Below are 20,270 nucleotides of genomic sequence, written 5' to 3'. Positions count from 1 at the left end.
TATAATAAGCTGATTGCACTGTACTCCAGCTCCAAAAGCCATGACACTGATGGCAGCCATACACTGGGGTGGTCATGTCCGCAGAGTGAACAAAGGTTTCCTTGGTTTCGGTGCCCGCAATGGAGAATGTTCATTTGAGTTGAAAGTAACTTGGCCCAGAACTGGATTGGTGGTGGATCTATTTGTTACAGCTAACACAGAAAAGTTTGCATACGGTTTAATTCTACCCATCCTCCATAATTGACCCCCTAATTATTTTTTGAATTGTTTAGATTAATTGCAGATTTGAACTTTTTTTATTTTTGTTTAGTTTATCCTGCTTTGTATTTGTACCTATTTTATTGTTAGTGTTCTTTATCTATTTTCGGCTCCCACCTGACATTCTTGGCTGAAATTTGTTTCCTCTGTCCTGTCCTCCTCCTGGTTTTCCGTACTCCACGGTCTATCCTCCTTGTCTTCCTTATTTCCTGATTTGTAGCTGAATATAATAACCTTTTCCCAGCTCTGCATGCCCTCAGCTCCTGTTATTTTAATCATGTTGGCTGATGCTTGTCAATTCCCAGTCCTGCGACCACTGGATGAAAAAATTCAAGGTTTATTCCACTACACAGATAAATATAACCTAACATGTTAGATTTTACAGCAAAGTCCAATCTCATTGTATCCATGTAGGAAGAAAACTACTGCATACAACCCCATGAACTAATCATTTAAAATCAGTTTGATACAGATCATAGCACAGGAAACCATTAATCATTAACGTGAACCAAGGTCCGTGTTGATTGGTGGACTTAGGCTTCATTCATATGAGGCAATTTGACCCATGCGCCCCTTGCCGGGCTGAGTTTTACCGACATGGGAATGCACAGGTGTTGCGTGCATCCCCATATTGGTCTATGTACATCCGTGCAGGGGTATGACCCTGAATACACCCAGGATGAGTTCGGGGACACACCCACACAGAAGTCGCTTTGGAAGCAGCGGCTGTGTCCCAGTAGACATGAATGGGACTACCCACACAGGGATGCATGGAACAGCTGTGGATCGCTGCGTGGGTAGACGTGGCTCTGCATGGGGCACAGATCAAATCTCCCTGTGTGAACGAGGCCGTTCATCGGTTGAGAGAAATCGATCAATTTCCCCATCCACGCTCGCAGTGCGGATGGCGGCGTCACCGCTGGCCCGCTATTGTATTAGCCATTGCACTTTTGTGGAGCCATTGGCGCTTGCTCAACCCTTCATGAATTAAATTTTGGCCTGTATAGCAGGAATCGGCCAAGATTCGAGCTGTCTATGGCCAAGCCTTAAACCGCGTGGAAATCCATTTTCATTTTTCCAAGGCATCTTTTTCTATTACCTTCTATTATAAGCAGAGCCCCAAGCAGACACAATAGAGACAAATGAATGTAGTGCTGCATTCATTAATACATCATGCATTTCTTTTTTTAAAGAGGAAACAAACTTCCCTGTGTTGTTTGTAACCTATGAGTAAGCCTATAATAAGGCTTACCTATAGGTACTGTAAATCTCTCCTAAACTTGCACCGTTTACGAGCCATTTCCTGTATATGCCGCCGCTATGGGTGCATGCGCTCTGTAGGAATGGCCGCCTGTGCTGTTTCTTCAGAGCCCTGTGCCGGTGACCGGCGGCTCCCTCGTGCATGACGTCACGTGGGTCCGGCCAGTCACACAGCCGGAATCTGTGGACCCGGAAGGAAGATGGGCAAAGATGAATGCAGCCTCCAGCGGTGACAATGTGGGCTTTGTTTGCAGGTAAGTTTCACATAATGTACTAGTATGCGATGCATACTAGCACATTATGCCTTTGCTTTGCAGGTCAGCAACAGAAAAACAAAAAAGAGGCAGTGTTTACTACCTCTTTAAATGCAAGTAGTGTAGCTCCCTGTTTTTGACCTGGTATCAACCTCTTGCAGTCTATCTATAGCAGAATGATGAGCTCATGAGTTTGTTGCAGTAAATTGACATTTAGCCCATGTTCACACTGACAGCGGGAATGAAATCGCGCGAGTTCAGCTGAAGTTGCATGATTTCATTCCCGCATGTCAGTCCCGACTTTGGGGGCAATTACAGAGACATCTGTGCGGGTTGCTGCTCAGACGTCTATACAAATCTCACCCCGAAATCGCCAAAAGTAGTAGACACTACTTTTGGGAATCGGTGCGGTGTCGCACCGATTCAGACGGTGCTATTGCTGCCGAATTGGCATGCGATTTGACATGTGCAATCGCTCCAATGTGAACCTGGGCTTATTGTCAATATCAGTGGAGGGACAAAACCTGTAAGTTTTGCTTGACTAAAGCAGACAGGGCTGTGATGTGCCACACTGCTGTGCAGAGCTATGTACATCTCAGCACAGGATAAACAGAAATACAAATTATTGGCCAGGTAGAACAATTACCATATATGAAATTCATATGTATAATTATTTCAGCTTTATGTCTGTAAGCCCCTTTCACACAGGGTGGATTCCAATTCGATCAGCAGGGGATCTGTCTGCCGATCAGAGCAGAACGGGCAGATGACAGGTCCATGTCTGCTCAGTTTTATACAGAGTGGACATGGACAGAGCCTGTTCTACTCTATGGATTGGCAGGTGTGAAAGGACCCCCTCCAGTCTGATTCTTCTAGATGGAAGGGGGCGGATCCCCTTCTGTTTTTACACCTTGCCGGTCCATAGGGGTGAATGGAGGGTCTGATCAGGTTAGGGTTGCCACCTTATCCCTTTAAACCCAAACACATATTACACAGGTTCTGTGGGTGATTAAGGTGGTAATTAAACTGACTTGGTGCCTTAGCTGCATAAAATTAGCCTCAGAACCTGTGTAATTCATGTGTGTTCAGGTTTAAAGGGATGAGGTGGCCACCCTAGATCAGGTCCATCGAAAAAAACTGATCGCCCCTTCGCATGAAAGGGACCTACTCTAAGCAGGAAGTTGCTTGTAGTTTGGAGCTTTTAACATTCAATGTCCACAGTAAATTGGGTCAGTTCTAGTAATAAGTTTATAACCCTAGACGTCTAGACATGGACAGGTATGTGTGATTAGGTTGCTCTGTCTACTTGTGAACTGCAGCTTGTTAATGTTTTTTGGTGAAAAAATATCCTGTAATGGCTGAATTTGTCCAGTTAAAAAAGATAACACCAATAACCCTGTCCAGCATCTCGATTCGTGTTTTTTTTTTTTTAAATTTTTTTGCTTACACTGACTGCTCTGACTAGCACCGCTTGTTGTACTTTACATTAGGGCTGGGGAAAAAATCGATTTAAATCTTGAATCGAGTTGAGAGGTCAAATCTTTTTTTTTTTTTTTTCACCGCGCCGGTCCTGAGGAGCTGCGGGCAGGAGTTTTTAGGCGAGGCCACGGCTTCGGCCTAGTCCGCGAGGCCAGACGCCGCGGACTAGGCCGAAGCCGCAGCCTCGCCTAAAGACTCCTGCCCGCAGCTCCTCAGGACCGGCGCGGTGTCGAAAAAAAAAAATTCGAATCGTGAATCGAGGTGTGTGTGTGGTTTTTTTTTTTTTTTAATTGTAGAATTGTACTTGCCTAGGTGGATACAGCATCTGTCCCCCTTCTGCTCTAACGCTGAGTACCAAACGATCGAACACCGCCGATCACTCAGTTCTCCAGGCCCCCCGAGCAGAGAGCTGTAGACTTTCAGTCACCGGCTTTCTGCTCAGCCCCCTCCTCGCTCATTGGAGCGCTGGGCTGTGGAGGGGGTGGGAGCGGGCAGCTCAGACTCTCAGCGGCTCGCTGCAAGGCCGAGCCATATGTCGGTCCAGGCATGTGGGCGGATCCCGACTTCACTGTCGTGATCTGGCCCAAACCTTGCCCTGCTCTGTCATGTCAGCCAGCAGAGGGTTTTGGCCCACTGTCAGCTGAAAACGGGTCGCAGTAGTGCAGGATGAACTGTACTCCTGTGATCCACAGGAGAAGTACAGCCGAACGAGCTTTGGCTGTACTTCTAGAGAACTTGTTGACAGCAGGAGAGAGCAGAGCTAATGGCTTTTGGATGTGTTACTGTTCCTTTATTGTCCAATTGGCAAGTAGGGGGGCAGGAAGGTGACACCATTGTAGTGGCATGCTGGTCATACATGGCTTGCATTTTTGGCCAATTTCTGCTGAATCATCCAAAATTGGAGCTGTGGGTGGCTTGTTCTGGACCACTTGGTTTGAAAAAATTCAAGCTAATAATTGAAGGAGCTGTGGAAACAATTGCTGGCCGAGCAGTAACTGCAGCCAATCAGATGCAGTTACTGTTTGGGTTTCCTTATATTCTAACCATAGCATGTAGTGCTGCTGCACCCTGAGGTGGTGCCTCTAAACTCTATAGATCAGGGGTCTTCAAACTGTGTCCCTCCAGTTGTTCAGAAACTACAATTCCCATCATGCCTAGTCATGTCTGTGAATTTCAGAGTTTTACAATGCCTCATGGGACGCGTAGTTCCGCAACAGCTGGAGGGCCGTAGTTTGAGGATCTCTGCTATAGACTTTCCACCTTCGTGGGATCATCTGAAGGAGTCCTAATTGAATAGATGTTTCAGAAAGATAGCTGATAGCATTTTACCTGATGCCTGAGCTGATTTCACAGCAATGTGATATTACACAGTCGGTGTCACATGTGCTATAGTTTATAGAAGAAGTACTTTGTCCCCGATGTCACAACACACATACTAACCTGTCCTCACCAATAACCCATCTATATAGTAGATGCCCTGGAATACCTTGAATTTTTTATTAATGAGCTGATTCACCTGCATGGGTTTCCCTTAGCGCACACCGCAGTAGCTTTATTCTTCCATTTGGTATTGGTAGTCCAGGCTTCTTAATGTCTCTTTTCTCCCTCTACAGCTGGCCTGCCTCTGGGCATATTAAAGTTGATCACAAAAAAGCCGTATCAGAGAGGGTTTTTCTGTAATGACGACAGCATCAAGTATCCCTTCCATGACAGTACCGTCACCTCCACAGTACTCTACACAGTAGGCTTCACTGTGCCCATATGCTCAGTAAGTAGCTGAATCTACAGACAACGAGAGCATCTTTCAGGTCGCATCTTGAAGGCCTAGTTCATTTTTGCCATAAAAATACCTATGTAGATAGGGGGCATCTGTAGATGAAAACAAACTGTGCAACTCTGACCAATGTTGAATAATACAGATGCTATAGGTGTAGATCATGTATATGCTTCATGAAGCCTGCTTGAAAAACTCCAAGGGGTTGCATCTCCCCGTCCTGCCTCGTTGCTAGGACTTTGCTAGGAAATGCCCAGCTGCTACTGTTCACAAACACTATCACAGGAGGAAGCTTTCAAACACTGAGCTCAGAGCTACTGCATCAGGGGAGAGAATGTTCAGGTGAGAGGGTTTAAAGTGATAGTAAACTGCACCTTTTAAAAAAACAAAACTGCAAAACAATGCATCACATACTAGCACATTATAAAATACTGACCTTAGAACAAAGCCCTCCAGCGGTTCGCTGACAGGCTTCCTTCATCACCCTGTCTTCCTAACGGGTTCGCATGCTCCGGCCGTCTGATTGGCCAAACCGCGATGACATCCTCCTCGCAGGAGTTGTGGACCGCGGTACGGAGCTCTGAGGAGATGGCACAGGTATGCCGTCCCTTCGGATCAAATGCACCGGTGACATCAGCTGCTGCATGGAGTGTGAAAATCTCCTAAAACATGCAAGTTTAGGAGATATATACACTGTACCTACAAGTAAGCCTTAATATAGGAAGGGCTTTACTCAACTTTGGTCAAAGCTAGACAAGTTATTATTTATAAATGCCCCTCATCTAAGGGCTCATGCACTTGGGCGGATTGGCTCGTACAGCAAAAAAAAAAAAAAATGTTTTTGGCCAACCAGGAGGCACAGGTGTAGTGTAGAGTCCACTGCCAAAAGCCTGTCAAATTCAACGACTGTCTGAAAACTGCTGGGAGCTGGACACTGTTTTGAGTGGTACTCTCATCTTAAAAGGGTTGTAAAGGTAAAAATTTGTGCATTGTGCATTTGTGCAATGCATTAAGGTGAAAAAACTTTTGACAGTACCGCCGCCCCCAGCCCCTCCGTTTTACTTACCTGACGCCTCGAATCTTCGCTGCTCGTCCTCGTCATTTTCATTGCAGCTCAGCCTGGTCGCTGATTGGCTGCAGTGGATGGATTGAAAGCAGCGCAGCCATTGGCTCGCGCTGCTGTCAATCACATCCGATGACGCGGCGCGCCGGGGGCGGGGCCGAGTGATACAGCGAGCAGCTATAGCCGCCGGCTGTATCACGGGAGCGCGCCCGCAAGCACTCACCACCATGCGAGGGAGCTCGCATTAAGGTGGTAAATGCTTGCGGGGAGGAGCTGAAACAGCCGCCGAGGGACCCCAGAAGACCAGGTTCGGGGCCACTCTGTGCAGAACGAGCTGCACAGTGAAGGTAAGTATAACATGTTTGTTATTTAAAAAAAAAAAAAAAAATACCTTTACAACCCCTTTAAAGTGATATTAAAGGCTTGACTTTTAAAAAAACAAAGCAAAAAAACAAACCTGTTTTATACTTACCTGCTCTGTGCGGTAGTTTTGCACAGATCCTCCTCTTCTCGGGTCCCCGCTGACGCTCCTGGCCCCTCCCCTCCTGCTGAGTTCCTCTTGCTATGGGGGTACCCGAGCCACTGTTCTGTGTGCCTATTCACACATACAGCTGTGGCTCGGTCCCGCCCCCTCTCTCTCCTCATTGGCTCACTGACTAGGATTGACACAGTTGCTGTCTCAGCTAATGAGGAGAGAGAGTCCCCAGAGACTGCACATCAATGGATCGCGATGGGGCTTAGGTAAGTATTGGGGGGTGGGAGGGGGCTGCTGCACACAAGGTTTTTTTATCTCAATGCATAGAATAAGACCAATTTAAGCTGTATGCATTCAAGGATAGACACCCCGAATGCAGGAATTCCACTACCTCGTTGATTTTCACAGCCAGGTGGCAGCGCGCTGGATGATGTAGCCATGCCTCCCGGGCGCCCAAAAGCGACGAGGCACACCGCCCATGGACATGAGCCCTAAAGGAGATTGTAACTGTATACTCCATCAGTATACAGAGCATTTCAAGTGTGCCTACTGAACATGCTGCACACACAGGCAGAAGTGATTGAACGCGTTACAGTTATCCAACCCCGGAGAGCCTCTATTTATATATCTGAAAGATCCTACCTACACGATACAGGTTTCACTTCCAACCTGGAGCAGTGTCTTAAACCCATAGTAAATACATTAGGTAATACAGTACTCATGCCAATACCATATTAAATGCAAGTTTATTCTAGATAGAGATCAGTGAATATGTTACTCACATTGTTGGTTTTTCATTCTTAACAATTAACAGCAGAAAATCCTCTCTGATCATGAGTAGTAAGTACGTATTTTATGCTTGGTGACAAAAGTGGATGGATTCATGCTGAAGAGGACAATAGAGATGGGTTGTTGTATAATTCATCATCGTATATACATGGAAATATGGTAGCCTTAGTACATTTGTGTTGTTAAAAAATACATGGTAGAAGCAGGAATTCACTTTACTAAAGCACTGAGACCTATTCACATACACTTAGATTTTCTTCATTTAGCCTGCAGACTGAACAAAGAAAAGGAACAGATTTTTCCATCCACACTATACGGCACTGATGGACAAATCCCCTGCCGTGCTTAATATATCTGAGTGGAGGCTTACATTTTTCATCCAGCTCATTCAATTTCTAAATTGGAAGTCAGGTGGGATGGGGCCGACATAGCCACCCACATAGCGGATATCATCTGGTTCATCAGGAGATGGTCACCACCCGTGGTAGTATAGGTTGCTCAGGATATTTCTCAAGTCCATCCGTTCAGCTAAGGACAGCTCAGAAAGAAACCAGCCTTCATCCTCAAGAATTTTTTCTTCCTGGCAGGACAGACTTTTGTCAACAGTTACCTGGCAGATTCAGTATATTTGGTGACTACAAACTCAAACAAGTCTAGCTTGGTAGGACCAGTTGGAACATGGAGTTCCTCATTGGCTTGAGGTTGTCGAAGAAAATTGCCTCCAAGTATCTAAAATTACAAAAATAACATTTCTGAGAAAAAAAACAACCTGTTCATGGTGTGTCCACACCTGTGCTACAATATACCTAAAATTACATTTTAGTTCCTATGTTTGGCTGCTTCTCTACTTTGGCATGACATTATTTTGTAAGTCCCAGCAAAATAAACTAAAAGGGAGGAGCCCAACTGCAGGGGGAACTTGACTTTACACATAGTCCAGCTTTTAAGCATATCTAAACCTAAAGACAAAAATCTAATATATTGCAGCTCACTTTTTTTTTTTTTTTTCTTCTTTTTGGACTTTCCCCCTTTACGCAACATACTGCAAGGTACACAACATTGTGGTGTGAATAAGGCACTTACAAAACCATAGGTTTCTATATGCCCTTGCAGTGACCTGCGTCAATCCAGTGCAATAAAAACACTGGTCACTGCACATGATGGGACAGAGCCCTTAACCTACTTCCTGTCCGACCATTGAAAGTGCTCGCTTACTGTACTGTATCTAAACAGAAGCAGCATTGCCACCCTAAGGCCCGGTTCACACTGGTGCGACATAGGATCCGACTTGTGAGAGCTCAACTCCCCTGACATGTCAAATTCAATGTTTCCCTATGAGAGCCGTCTTAAAGTGGGATTCTGGCTGCCTAAATTTTTTTTTTAAAGTCCGCAGCTACAAACACTGTAGCTGCTGACTTTAAATAAGTAGACTTACCTGTCCTGGGTGCCCGCAATGTCGGCCGCCTGAGACCAACCCATCCCTCGGTTCTCGGGTCCCGTAACCGCCATCCTAGGTAAGGGAAACAGGAAACGGTTGTATCGAAATGTTGCGCGACTTTCATGTTGGAGCAGTGTGAACCTGGGCTAAAGCTGGCCATAGATGGCTCTACATTCGGCCAGTTCATCAGGGACAGGCTGAATTTCGATCAATCTATAGCCAGGCTGGTTGCATAGAAGTAGATCTCTTGGTCGACTTCTGTACCCCCAGCCTATCGGGATTTTTGTTGCTCGATCAGTGCTGACCGGCAATGCTGATCATTGTATTCTGACAGCAGTAACTCCCCGCTGTCACAATGCACTAGCTCTGCGGGAGGAATTCCCACATCAACACCTAATGGGGAAAATTTTTTTTTTTTTTTTTTTCCCCGTTCAACCCGCTGGGCTGCTTAACCCTTTCCGCTTTCATCCATGACATAAAGGGGAGGAGTTCTGTAGTCCCCAGCATAGGTGTGCGCAGCCTACTGCATTAGGGTGTGCACCCCAAAGCACAAACACATGTCTATTTCTGCAGCCTCATCCGCACGGGACAGTGAATGAACTGTGCAGAGTGTCTTCCTGTTCATTCAAAAACGGAAGCATAGTAAACACAGTTTACTATGCTCCAGTTATGAATGGACACAGTGAGCGAGTGTATTCACTGTGTTCATTTAAAAAAGGAAGGTGCTGGTAAATTACATATTTACTAGCCCCTTCCTCCACTCTCCATCCTGAAACATCCCCTACAGCAGCCGGGGGGAGAGAAGGGAAGCCAGCAGCAATGCAGGGCAGGGTGCCCAACGAGGGGGCGGGGGGGAGCCCGGGCAGTAGGGGGACTCGGCACCGCACATAGGGACTTGGGTGTGCCCAAGCACACCTGACACACCCCCTGCGCACACCTATGGTCCTCAGATAGGAACAATGCAATTGAAAAATATGCAGCCCAGGCAGAGGGCATTTTTTTTTCACTTTATTTAACAGATATAACTTAAATAAGAGAATTTAATTGTTCGGGTTTACTTACACTTTAACCAATAACCAGAGTATTCTGCAGCTGGATGGAATAATCAGTTATCTGTATTTGGGTGTTGTCTAAAGCTTGAGTTACCGTCATATTTGGGGGATGAAGTTTTAATTCTCTCATTTAGTATGTGCAATTTACTGACTAATAGCATTCATGTAAGAGAATGAGTCACACTTTCCTCTTTTGTAATGGAATTAAATCCTTTAAAAAAGGCGACAAGTTGTCCACATTGTCAGTGTGGGCCTGGAGCCTCGTTTCAGTCGCTTGTCAATACGGTACAGAATGCCATGACATCACTTGAGATCATAATGAACTGTTGTGTTGAACAATGGGACGTGTGTGTTCGATGGGTGCCTGTTTGTAGAGAAAACAAGTGTACAGGACCAGGTCAGGAGCTCTCTGCAACTGCGGCTCCCTTTTTTTTATGCTAGCTTCACATTTTGTGCGATGGAGGAAGGCATACAAAGCTGCACAAAAGCACGATGGTTCCATTCATTCTTAAACCCCCAATGCACCTTGCTAACATGCACACAAAAATCACGTGCCAAGATGCATGGTAACAAAGTACCATACGATGGGTATGGTGCAAATTTTATTTTATTTTATTTATTTTTTTAATTTTTTTTTTTTTCACACATCGGGTAGCCCACTGAAATGAATGTGCTGCCCTAAACATGACACACTAAAGCGCGTACGCCCCTGCACCCTAATGGAAGTGTAAAAGTGATTGTAAAGACTCGCTTTGTTAAAAAAAAAAAAAAAAAAAAAAAAAAACTTACCTCCTCTGTGCAGTTGGTTTTGCACAGAGCAGCCCAGATCCTCCTCTTCTCTGGTCCCTGTTCGCTGCTTCTGGCCCCTCCCTCCGTTGAGTGCCCCCTCGGCCAGCAGCTTGCTACAGGGGGCACCCAAGCCGAGTCACAGTTCCATGTATCCATTCAGACACGGGGGCCCCGGCCTGGCCCCGCCCCCTCTCTCCCCTGATTGGCTGACAGACTTTGACAGCCACGGGAGCCAATGGTGCCCCTGCTGTGTCTCAGCCAATCAGGAGGAGTGTCCTGGATGGCTGAGGGGATCGTGGACATCGCTGGAGAGAGAAGGAACTCAGGTAAGTATTAGGGGGGGGCAGAAGCAGTGAACAGGGACACACAAGGTTTTTATGTTAATGCATAGAATGCATTAAGATAAACTTCTGCCTTTACAACTCCTTTAAGTATTCTCATTCCCCAAGACTGAAGAAAACAAATATACAGCCCAGCTTATGCAGTACACCCTGCGTTTGTTTGTGGTTGTCAAATGCATGCTGAGACAGGTTTTCCTACAAAGCTTGTCAGGTCTTAAATGAATATGTAAATGGTCCGCAATGCGTGGCAGGCTGTGTTTTCAACTATGCTGTTTGAGCACGCTCAGATAACAATGCTTGTTCATAAGAGCTCACCTTTTTTGGTCATTGTGTTACATGATCATCATAATACTGTTAAAGGCACCGTGGCGTCTGCTCTATGTACAGAGCTGCAAGGAGACTCCTTATCTATGTGTTATTTGCTTTATCCATTATATATAGTAGGTGAGGTTGAAAAAAGACACAAATCCATCAAGTCCAACCTATATAGTGCCTGATATATGAAAAGTGTGCTAAAGGTTACATTTTTGTCTTATGAATAGGAGCCTATCCATTTTTTTTTTTTTTTTTTTTCCTTTTTAAAAGTGTTTTTTACCCCCAGAATTTCATATTACTAATATGTGTATGTTGTACCTTGTACTTGTGTTTAAAAAGTATCCTGTTCTTTCTGTATCTCTTCCTTTTGTGTGAAACAGCTGGTGATCCTGCCAATTTTGCTTGCTTTCCTATTTTAAATTGACTACGCTAGGCATAGAAGCACAACCTTCCCATCATGGTCAGTTTTCTGGCTGTGCTGAGAACACAGCCTGCCTCTCCTCCAGTGGTCAGGCTGACACGCCCCCCTTTACTGGGAAGATCAGTGTATTGCTCTTTTTCTGCCTCCTCCTGACACGCCCTGCTGCAGTCTCCACCCCCACCTTCTATGCAGCTGAGAACAGAGGTTATGTGATCAATTATTAAAAAAAATTAAAAAGATGCCTTCCATTTCTATTTTGCTGAGGATTCACATATACTTTACAGACTAGCCATGCACGGCATGAATTTCAGCCAGTATTGGAGCCTTGGGTGGCCCCGTCAACACCGGCCAGGTTGAGAAATGACCGAGGGAAAATAAAGGGGGTGGGCATAAAAAGGTCAGCTGTACATTGACTGCCAATCAGGTTCCGGCTGTCAGAGTACAATTGTAATATAGTGTAATACTAATAAGCATGGATGGGTCATCTATGGATTTCTCTCATTCACAAGTAGAGTAGGGTTGGGTTAAAATCCCCTGTTAAGTTTTTATTGATGTGTGTTGAGGAGATTCGCCCTCTCTATTTGTCCGGGGTGACCATTGTTCCCAAGACATAGAATGAAACAAAATTCCAAACTTTAGAGTTCTTTTGAAAAGAAAGGTGAGGGGAAAACTTCCAACTGTGTTGCTTGTTTTGGAGAACTGTCCCACTTTGTAGAGTTTTCCTTTCACTACCTATTGCATGGCTATGCATTTATTTTAAAGTGGTTGTAACCCTCAACCATGAAATATGAACAAAGCATATCCCTCTATAACAGTGGTTGCCAACCTTTCGGAACATACGGATCACTAAACTCACAATTTTGAATCCTGTGGACCATTAACATGAATTTTGCATGCCTTATACACCTAATGCTCCGGCTCTCTGCCCCCCTCCCCCTGGATCACACTGTGGCCTTATACACACAATGCTACAGCTCTCTGCCCCCCTCCCCCTGGATCACACTTTGGCCTTATACATACAATGCTACAGCTCTCTGCCCCCCTCCCCCTGGATCACACTGTGGCCTTATACACACAATGCTACGGCTCTCTGCCCCCCTCCCCCTGGATCACACTGTGGCCTTATACATACAATGCTACAGCTCTCTGCCCCCCTCCCCCTGGATCACACTGTGGCCTTATACACACAATGCTACGGCTCTCTGCCCCCCTCCCCCTGAATTACACTGTGGCCTTATACACACAATGCTCCGGCTCTCTGCCCCCAATCCTCCCTTCCCCTGGATCACACTGTGGCCTTATACACACAATGCTCCGGCTCTCTGCCCCCCTTCCCCTGGATCACACTGTGGCCTTATACACACAATGCTACAGCTCTCTGCCCCCTCCCCCTGCATTACACTGTGGCCTTATACACACAATGCTCCGGATCTCTGCCCCCAATCCCCCCTTCCCCTGGATCACACTGTGGCCTTATACACACAATGCTCCGGCTCTCTGCCCCCCTCCCCCTGCATCACACTGTGGCCTTATACACACAATGCTCCGGATCTCAGCCCCCCACCCCCTGGATCACACTGTGTGGCCTTATACACACAATGCTACGGCTCTCTGCCCCCTCCCCCTGCATCACACTGTGGCCTTATACACACAATGTTCCGGCTCTCTGCCCCCAATCCCCTCTCCCCCTGGATCACACTGTGGCCTTATACACACACACAATGCTCCGGCTCTCTGCCACCCACCCCCTGGATCACACTGTGGCCTTATACACACAATGCTCCGGCTCTCTGCCACCCACCCCCTGGATCACACTGTGGCCTTATACACACAATGCTCCGGCCTTATACACACACACACACACAATGCTCCGGCTCTCTGCCACCCACCCCCTGGATCACACTGTGGCCTTATACACACAATGCTCCGGCCTTATACACACACACACACAATGCTCCGGCTCTCTGCCACCCTCCCCCTGGATCACACTGTGGCCTTATACACACAATACTCCGGCCTTATACACACACACAATGCTCCGGCTCTCTGCCACCCTCCCCCTGGATCACACTGCTGCCTTACACAGACTCCTCATTGGATCTCACCACCTTATCCAAGCATGTGCTCGAGCTCCGTGCTCCCTCCCACAGTCCGTGATCAGAGCTGCCATTGGAAGGCCCTTATTCTTCACCTCTCAATCGCTGCACTACTCCTGGCACCTCCCTCTGAGTTCACAGGAGCTGGAACTACAGTCGAGGCATCAGTTATCAATGTGCGCTGACTGTATTGACAGTGCGCATTGAGAACAACACTGGAAACAACATTAAGTGGTATACATCCACCACAATGTTGATTTGCAGCAGACCTCCTGGGGACCACCAAAATTTTCCCGTGAACAATCGGTGCTCCATAGTGTGTACTTGTCTTAATCCAGAGCACATGTCATTTCTGTCTGCTGCCTCGTTCCTCTGTTATCTATATGAGTGACTTCTGATAAGTTTTCCTGACACCAAGAGAAAAATGTGACGGGAGGGATCTCCAGCACACAGCCTGTGATTGACAGCCTCAGCTCTGTTCCTGCGTGGAGGGGTGTGTCTTTTCTCTCCAATCAGCTCTCAAAGCTTTCCTCCCTGAGATCTGCCGTGTGTAACTTCAGCTCTCCACCACCTTTCCTGAACTCACAGAAAAGCTGTATACATTTTGGAGGGCTGAAGAGCAAACTGCAGATACAGGTACAACTTGTGTAGGAGGATTTATTTCATCTCTGTGTATTTTCGGAGGCCAGCCACTTCACTGAGTATATGCCATAGATGTGCACAGCCTATTGCATTAGAACGTGCACCCCAACGCTCAAAGGCAGGGGATGGTGTCAGTAGTTTAGTTTTATTTTTATTATTTTTCATTAATTTGTTTTACAATTCTTTTAAGAGTCCCGTTGTGGGGCTTTGGCGAAATATCAGGGGTTTAAACAGACCCCTAATAGAGGGACAGAGGGAAGAGCTGCGGGGGGAGGGCTTGGGTAGCTGGGAGAATTTGTGCTGCATGGGGTGATTAGGGTGTGCCCAGGCAATCCTGGCACACCCCATATGCACGCCTATGGTATATGCAAGTATTTACAACCACTTTAACCTCCACTCTTGTCTGGGAATTCTAGAACTAAGCTCAGGTACTTGTTAAAGGGCTAAGATCTAAATCTTCCCAAAAAGGACCCTCAACAGAAAAGTCTCTCCATGCACATGGCAAATGGCATCCTAAGGCCATGATTGTGGTCTTTCCACATATAGTGTTTAGAACAGCGAGCTCTCTGCTTTGTATTTTCCCTGGCCCTTCCCTTCAGCTTAGAAGGTCAGTAGTATAAGAACTTGGCTAGTGGGGAAGTCAGAAGGCTGAATTGTCCTGCCTGAGAGAAGAGTACCTTTTTAAGGAAAAATATTCCTCTACTTGCCTGTCTGTGTGGAGAAGAATGTCTCCTCTCAAGTGTTCATTATCAGCTGGGGAAAATCTACTTCTTTGTGTCCATAGCATGTCAAAATAGAATTGATGGATTGAAAATGGCTGCTGGAATGCTAACTCTTCCGCAGCTGCCAGCTCTGAGAAGGAGCAGCCGGAGAGAATGGAAGATTTCCCAGTAATGGCCTATTGTCCACATTGTGCAACTTGAAGGCGTCACAGGAAGAAGGTCTAATATTTGTCCCTTTTGTAATGAAATTACTGCTGGTTTTATTAACTTTTATGGCCTGAGATAAGGCTGTATTTGCATTACCATTCTCCATGTGAAACAATAAATAACAGTTAAAATTTCAAGTATTTTGTTCTGTTTCTGAGAAATAGGTTTCAGTTTTCTCTGGTGTCAATTCTTCGGGCAGTTCACTAATAGGCCCATGTATGTCTGAAAACCTACCTATACATTTTTTTTTTTTTCCTGTATGCTATCTACATCTGTTGTGCTCAATTCACAAAACTAACACACCAGGATAAGGATGCTTATTTTAACCTTATCCCACCATCCATATGCATACATGCAGGCTCTTGGTGGGTGGGCTTTAATGCAGAGAGGCCTCATATATATACAACCTAAATGTAAACACTTCTGTGCTGAGAGCTGACACCCTGCGTGCTCCCAGCACAGTTGCTGCTGGGAATCAGAAAGCTCCCAGTATGATTGGGAGCTTTCCGATCATTTGACCACTGCGACAGCCAATCATAGCGGTCGCATGACCCGAATGCTCGCCTCCCGCCATCTAGAAGCTGTTAAGGAGCCGGGAGATGGGATCGGGAAGGGGTTAAAAAAAGAACGCACACAAAAAAGTGCATTTAAGGGTGTGTCTCTAGTCCAACTCCTGAAGAAGTAGGAGGACTCTACCCTGACCCCCAGGACACAAGGCTTCTGGCAAGGGCTAGGCCCAACTTAATCCACCTAGTCAAAAATCCTGGTGGACCCCTCTCCTCGTGGTCAGCCAAAACTGAGCCAACCAGTTCTAGGTAAGGGGCTCCACTGAAGAGAGACCCCCCTGGTTCAGGGGAACTTAAAGCGGAGTTCCACCCATTTGTGTGTTTATTAAGTCACCAGCAGCTACAAAAAGTGTATCTGGTGACTTTTATTAAACAGACACTCACCTGTCCCACGGTCCAGTGATGTGGCCACCCGAAGCCTCGCTTTTCTCCCTCTCCTCTGTGCCAGCAATGAAGTGTGGGCACCTGGCTGTGACAGCTTGTGGCTTCACAGCCAGGTGCGCACTGCGCATGCGCAAGTCGTGCTGTGCGTTCTGAATGGCCGGGCAATCTTCTGGGACCTGTGACATGTCCCAGAAGATTAGAGGGAGTGGATCACTTCCGCTCACGCCGCTGCGCCATGAGCGGAAGTGGGAGCTGGGTACCTGTCAAAACTAGGTACCCCCCCAACAAATGACATGCCAAATGTGGCATGTCAGGAGTCCTTAAAGCGGAAGTTCCATTTTTGAGAGGAACTCTGCTTTAAAGTGGTTGTAAAGCCTAAACATTTTTTACCTTAGTGCATTCCTTGCATTAAGGTAAAAAATGTTTAGGTGTCAGCATCCCCCGTTTCACTTACCTGAGCCCTCATTCCATCCTGCGATGTGCACATCTGCAGCTCTTCTCTCCCCTCATTTCCGGGTCTCGCGGACTTTCCTGGGGCATCGGGAGCCATTGGCTCTCAGTCCTGTCAATCAAAGCCAGTGACGGGGGCCGGGATGAGTCCCGCTGTCTGTGTCAATGGACGCAGCAGCGGAGCTCAGGTGCAAGTACGCATGAGTGCCCCCCATGGGGGCACTGGACAGAGGGGAGGGGCCAGGAGTGCTGGCGGGGGACCAGAAAAGAGGAGGTTTACGGCCGCTCTGTGCAATTTCATTGCACAGAGCAGGTAAGTACAGAGATGTTGTGTGTTTTTTATTTATTTATTTATTTTACCTAAATGTACCTTTTGCAATCACTTTAATCACCACACATCCTCCCCCTAGACTTCGGGGTAAGTCCGAGGACCCACACCCTCTGCCTGTCAAATGCAACCCATTAAAGTGCATAGAGCTGCGCTGCCTCTGCCCCCCAACTGCGCACAAATCATGCGGTTGTAGCGTGGTAATCCAACGTTTAGGGGGCTAAAACAGGCAGTGAAGAGGCGATTCAACTCCTCGCTGCCTGTCAAAGTGCTGCCCGAAGAGCGATCTGAACGTGTAAATGAGGTCTTACAATGACATGACTGTAAATAGAGTGCCTCAGGGCCATGCCAGATAGGACATTTTTATTTGCATGGGGTGCAAATGAGATTACAATCTCGTATTCAGAGTCTGCTCACTACTGGACAAGTCCAGCAAAAGACCTTTCCTATTATTCTACTCGGCTTTTTGGTTGGGGATATCTTTCTTGGAATTCCACATTTTTGGTGTAGTCACAGGTTGCTGAACAAAGTTCAAAGTAAACTTTTATTTTATTTTTACAGCAAAAGGCAGTAACCGTTGATTTAAGGCCGTCGCCTGGTGGTCACTGATGAAAAGTTCTGATCTGAGATCGCTCTTCCTAGTCTTTCTCTTGGTTCCAGGGCAGTCTCACCCTAGTCTTCTGGCATTCTTCGGGGACTTTATAGGTGTCTCCATAAATCTTAAGGATATCTTAAGGTCTTTTTCCAGCTGTCATTTAGGAAGTGTAGAGGAAATACTATGAAAATCAACTTTCTGCTTTTAGACCTGACGGGAAAAGGGAGTTTTTTTTTTTTTTTTCTTCTCCTTTTGGCCTTGCTGTTTGTTTTTATAGTCCTCTAGCCAAGTGCTAAATGTTTCTGATTTATTTCTGACTTGTTTTGAAAGCTGTAATCAATGCCAACAACCAGGTGTGTGTATATCATAACTTTGCTAGAGCGCTTTATTCCTGGATGTTGTCTTCATTTGTACCTTACATTTTTTTTTTTTTATTTAGAAGTAGAGGAGAATATATAGTGATTCTAGTAACTGGCGTCATCTGTTCTGTTGGAGCAAATGTATACTGCTATTGACTTGTTTGTATATATCTGTTCAGTCATATCCATCTCTCAGAGATCTATGGACGCCATGTCTGATAGACTCGAAAGCCTTATTCCATAGATTCTTTTCCTTGACAACATTTTGCTCGGTAGGTCGCCAGGTCTTCTCTAACCCTCCCCAATTGCTCGACTTGGGACTGGCATGCAGAATGTGATAAACTGTGTATTCGCCAATTTGTACACGTACTAGCGCCAATTTACACCGGAGCCAATTGACCTACCAGCTTGTCTTGTGTGGGAGGAAATTCACAGGAACACTGGAATATTTTTTTTTTTTTTCCAATGTAAATATTCCACACCGTAAATGAACTGAATATAACAAAAGAAAAATATGTATAAAAATATTGCTTAACTGCAGAAGAGAAAAGTCAAGTCACTGATTTATGAATTCTGTCAGGCAAGGCCTGGCTTGCAGTCTCCAATCTATATCATCCCAAAGGTGTTCTATCAGGTTGAGGTCAGGACTCTGTGCAGGCCAGTCAAGTTCCTCCACCCCAAACTTGCTTAAAGCAGGGGTCCACCTACATCAGCTAAAAAAAGAAATATTAAAAGCCAGCAGCTACAAATACTGCAGCTGCTGACTTTTAATACATGGCCACTTACCTGTCCCAGGGTCCAGCGATGTCGGCAGGCGACGCCGAGAACCCGCTCGGTTCTCGGCAGCTGCCGCCGCCATCCTAGGTGAGGGAATTGGGAAGTGAAGCCTTGCGGCTTCACTTCCCGGTTCCCTACTGCGCATGCGCGAGTCGCGATGAGCGTCCCAAGTGGTCCCCGCTCTCTCCTGGGAGCTGTGTGTTTCCCAGGAGACAGCGCGGAGGGACAGGAAGAGGCATAGACTCCCGTGGGAGTCTATGCCGGAAGTGGGTGCAAATACCTGTCTTAGACAGGTATCTGCACCCCCCTCCCCCCTGAAAGGTGCAAAATGTGACACCGGAGGGGGGGGGGGGTTCCGAAAAGCGGAAGTTCCATTTTTGTGTGGAACTCCGCATTAACCATGTCTTTATAGACCTTGCTTTGTGCACTGGTCCAAATCATTTGGTGGAGGGGGGATTATGGTGTGGGGTTGGTTTTTCAGGAGTTGGGTTTGGCCCCTTAGTTCCAGCGAAGGGAACTCTTAAGGCGTCAGCATACCAAGACATTTTGCACAATTTCATGATCCCAACTTTGTGGGAACAGTGTGTGGGATGGCCCCTTCCTGTTCCAACATGACTGCGAACCAGTGCACAAACAAAGTCTATAAAGCCATAAATGAGCTAGTTTGGGGTGGAGGAACTTGAATGGCCTGCACAGAGTCCTGACCTCAACCCAATAGAACACTTTGGGATGAATTCAAGTGGAGACTGCAAGCCAGGCCTTCTCATCCAACATCAGTGCCTGACCTCACAAATGCTCTTCTGGAAGAATGGTCAAACTTTCCCAAAGACACACTCCTAAACCTTGTGGACGGCCTTCCCAGAAGAGTTGAAGCTGTTATAGCTGCAAAGGGTGGGCCAACTCAATATTGAACCCTACGGACTAAGACTGGGATGCCATTAAAGTTCATGTGTGTTTAAAGGCAGGTGTCCCAATACTGTTGGTAATATAGTGTATCTCATACCCGAGGGGTCTCTGTGGAAGCTGACAATCACTTTAGTATTTGGTGCTACTACATTGATCATCGCAATCTTCCGTTCCTGTGCCAGGTGGCTGCCTTTGTGCACAATGATCACCAGGGGGTCACTTGCTCTGTGCCTTGTATTTTTGTAAAAGAGCCAAAGGCATTTTCTGGTTGAGGGATGGTGACATCACAATCTCCACCTCATCCAATCAGTATGCCTTGTATTCATTGAAAACAAAATACTGAGAAAGCCAGCAGTGCCAAGTGAGTCCCCCCAGTGGTTGGGGTGCAGTGAGGAAGCTACGCGGCACAAGACCTGGTAGCGACGCCGACTTCTATGTGGGAACGCGCCTGTACTTGGTCACACCTGTAGGTGTGAACCAAGTCTTGGCAAGGAGGGGTTAGAAATCATATAAGGTGTGGTGTGTGGGGT

The 20,270-nt window shown here is 46.5% G+C and overlaps 1 protein-coding gene across 2 annotated transcripts in view; it reads left to right on the top strand.

The window, feature by feature from the left end:
* PLPP1 (phospholipid phosphatase 1) overlaps positions 1-20,270 on the top strand; it is a 135,214-nt gene that overhangs the window by 32,488 nt on the left and 82,456 nt on the right. Inside the window, exon 2 of one of the 2 annotated variants that reach the window (XM_073622794.1) lies at positions 4,865-5,019. The exons of the other annotated variant lie outside the window; for it this stretch is intronic. Coding sequence (XP_073478895.1) covers positions 4,865-5,019 — 155 coding nt within the window. The remainder of the gene's footprint in view (positions 1-4,864; positions 5,020-20,270) is intronic. 2 annotated transcript variants of the gene reach the window in all.

The sequence above is a fragment of the Aquarana catesbeiana genome, linkage group LG01 (genome assembly GCF_042186555.1).
Source record: "Aquarana catesbeiana isolate 2022-GZ linkage group LG01, ASM4218655v1, whole genome shotgun sequence".
Classification (NCBI taxonomy): domain Eukaryota; kingdom Metazoa; phylum Chordata; class Amphibia; order Anura; family Ranidae; genus Aquarana; species Aquarana catesbeiana.
The sequence above is the reverse complement of the archived record's forward strand: the minus strand, read 5'-3'. Positions and strand labels throughout refer to the sequence as shown.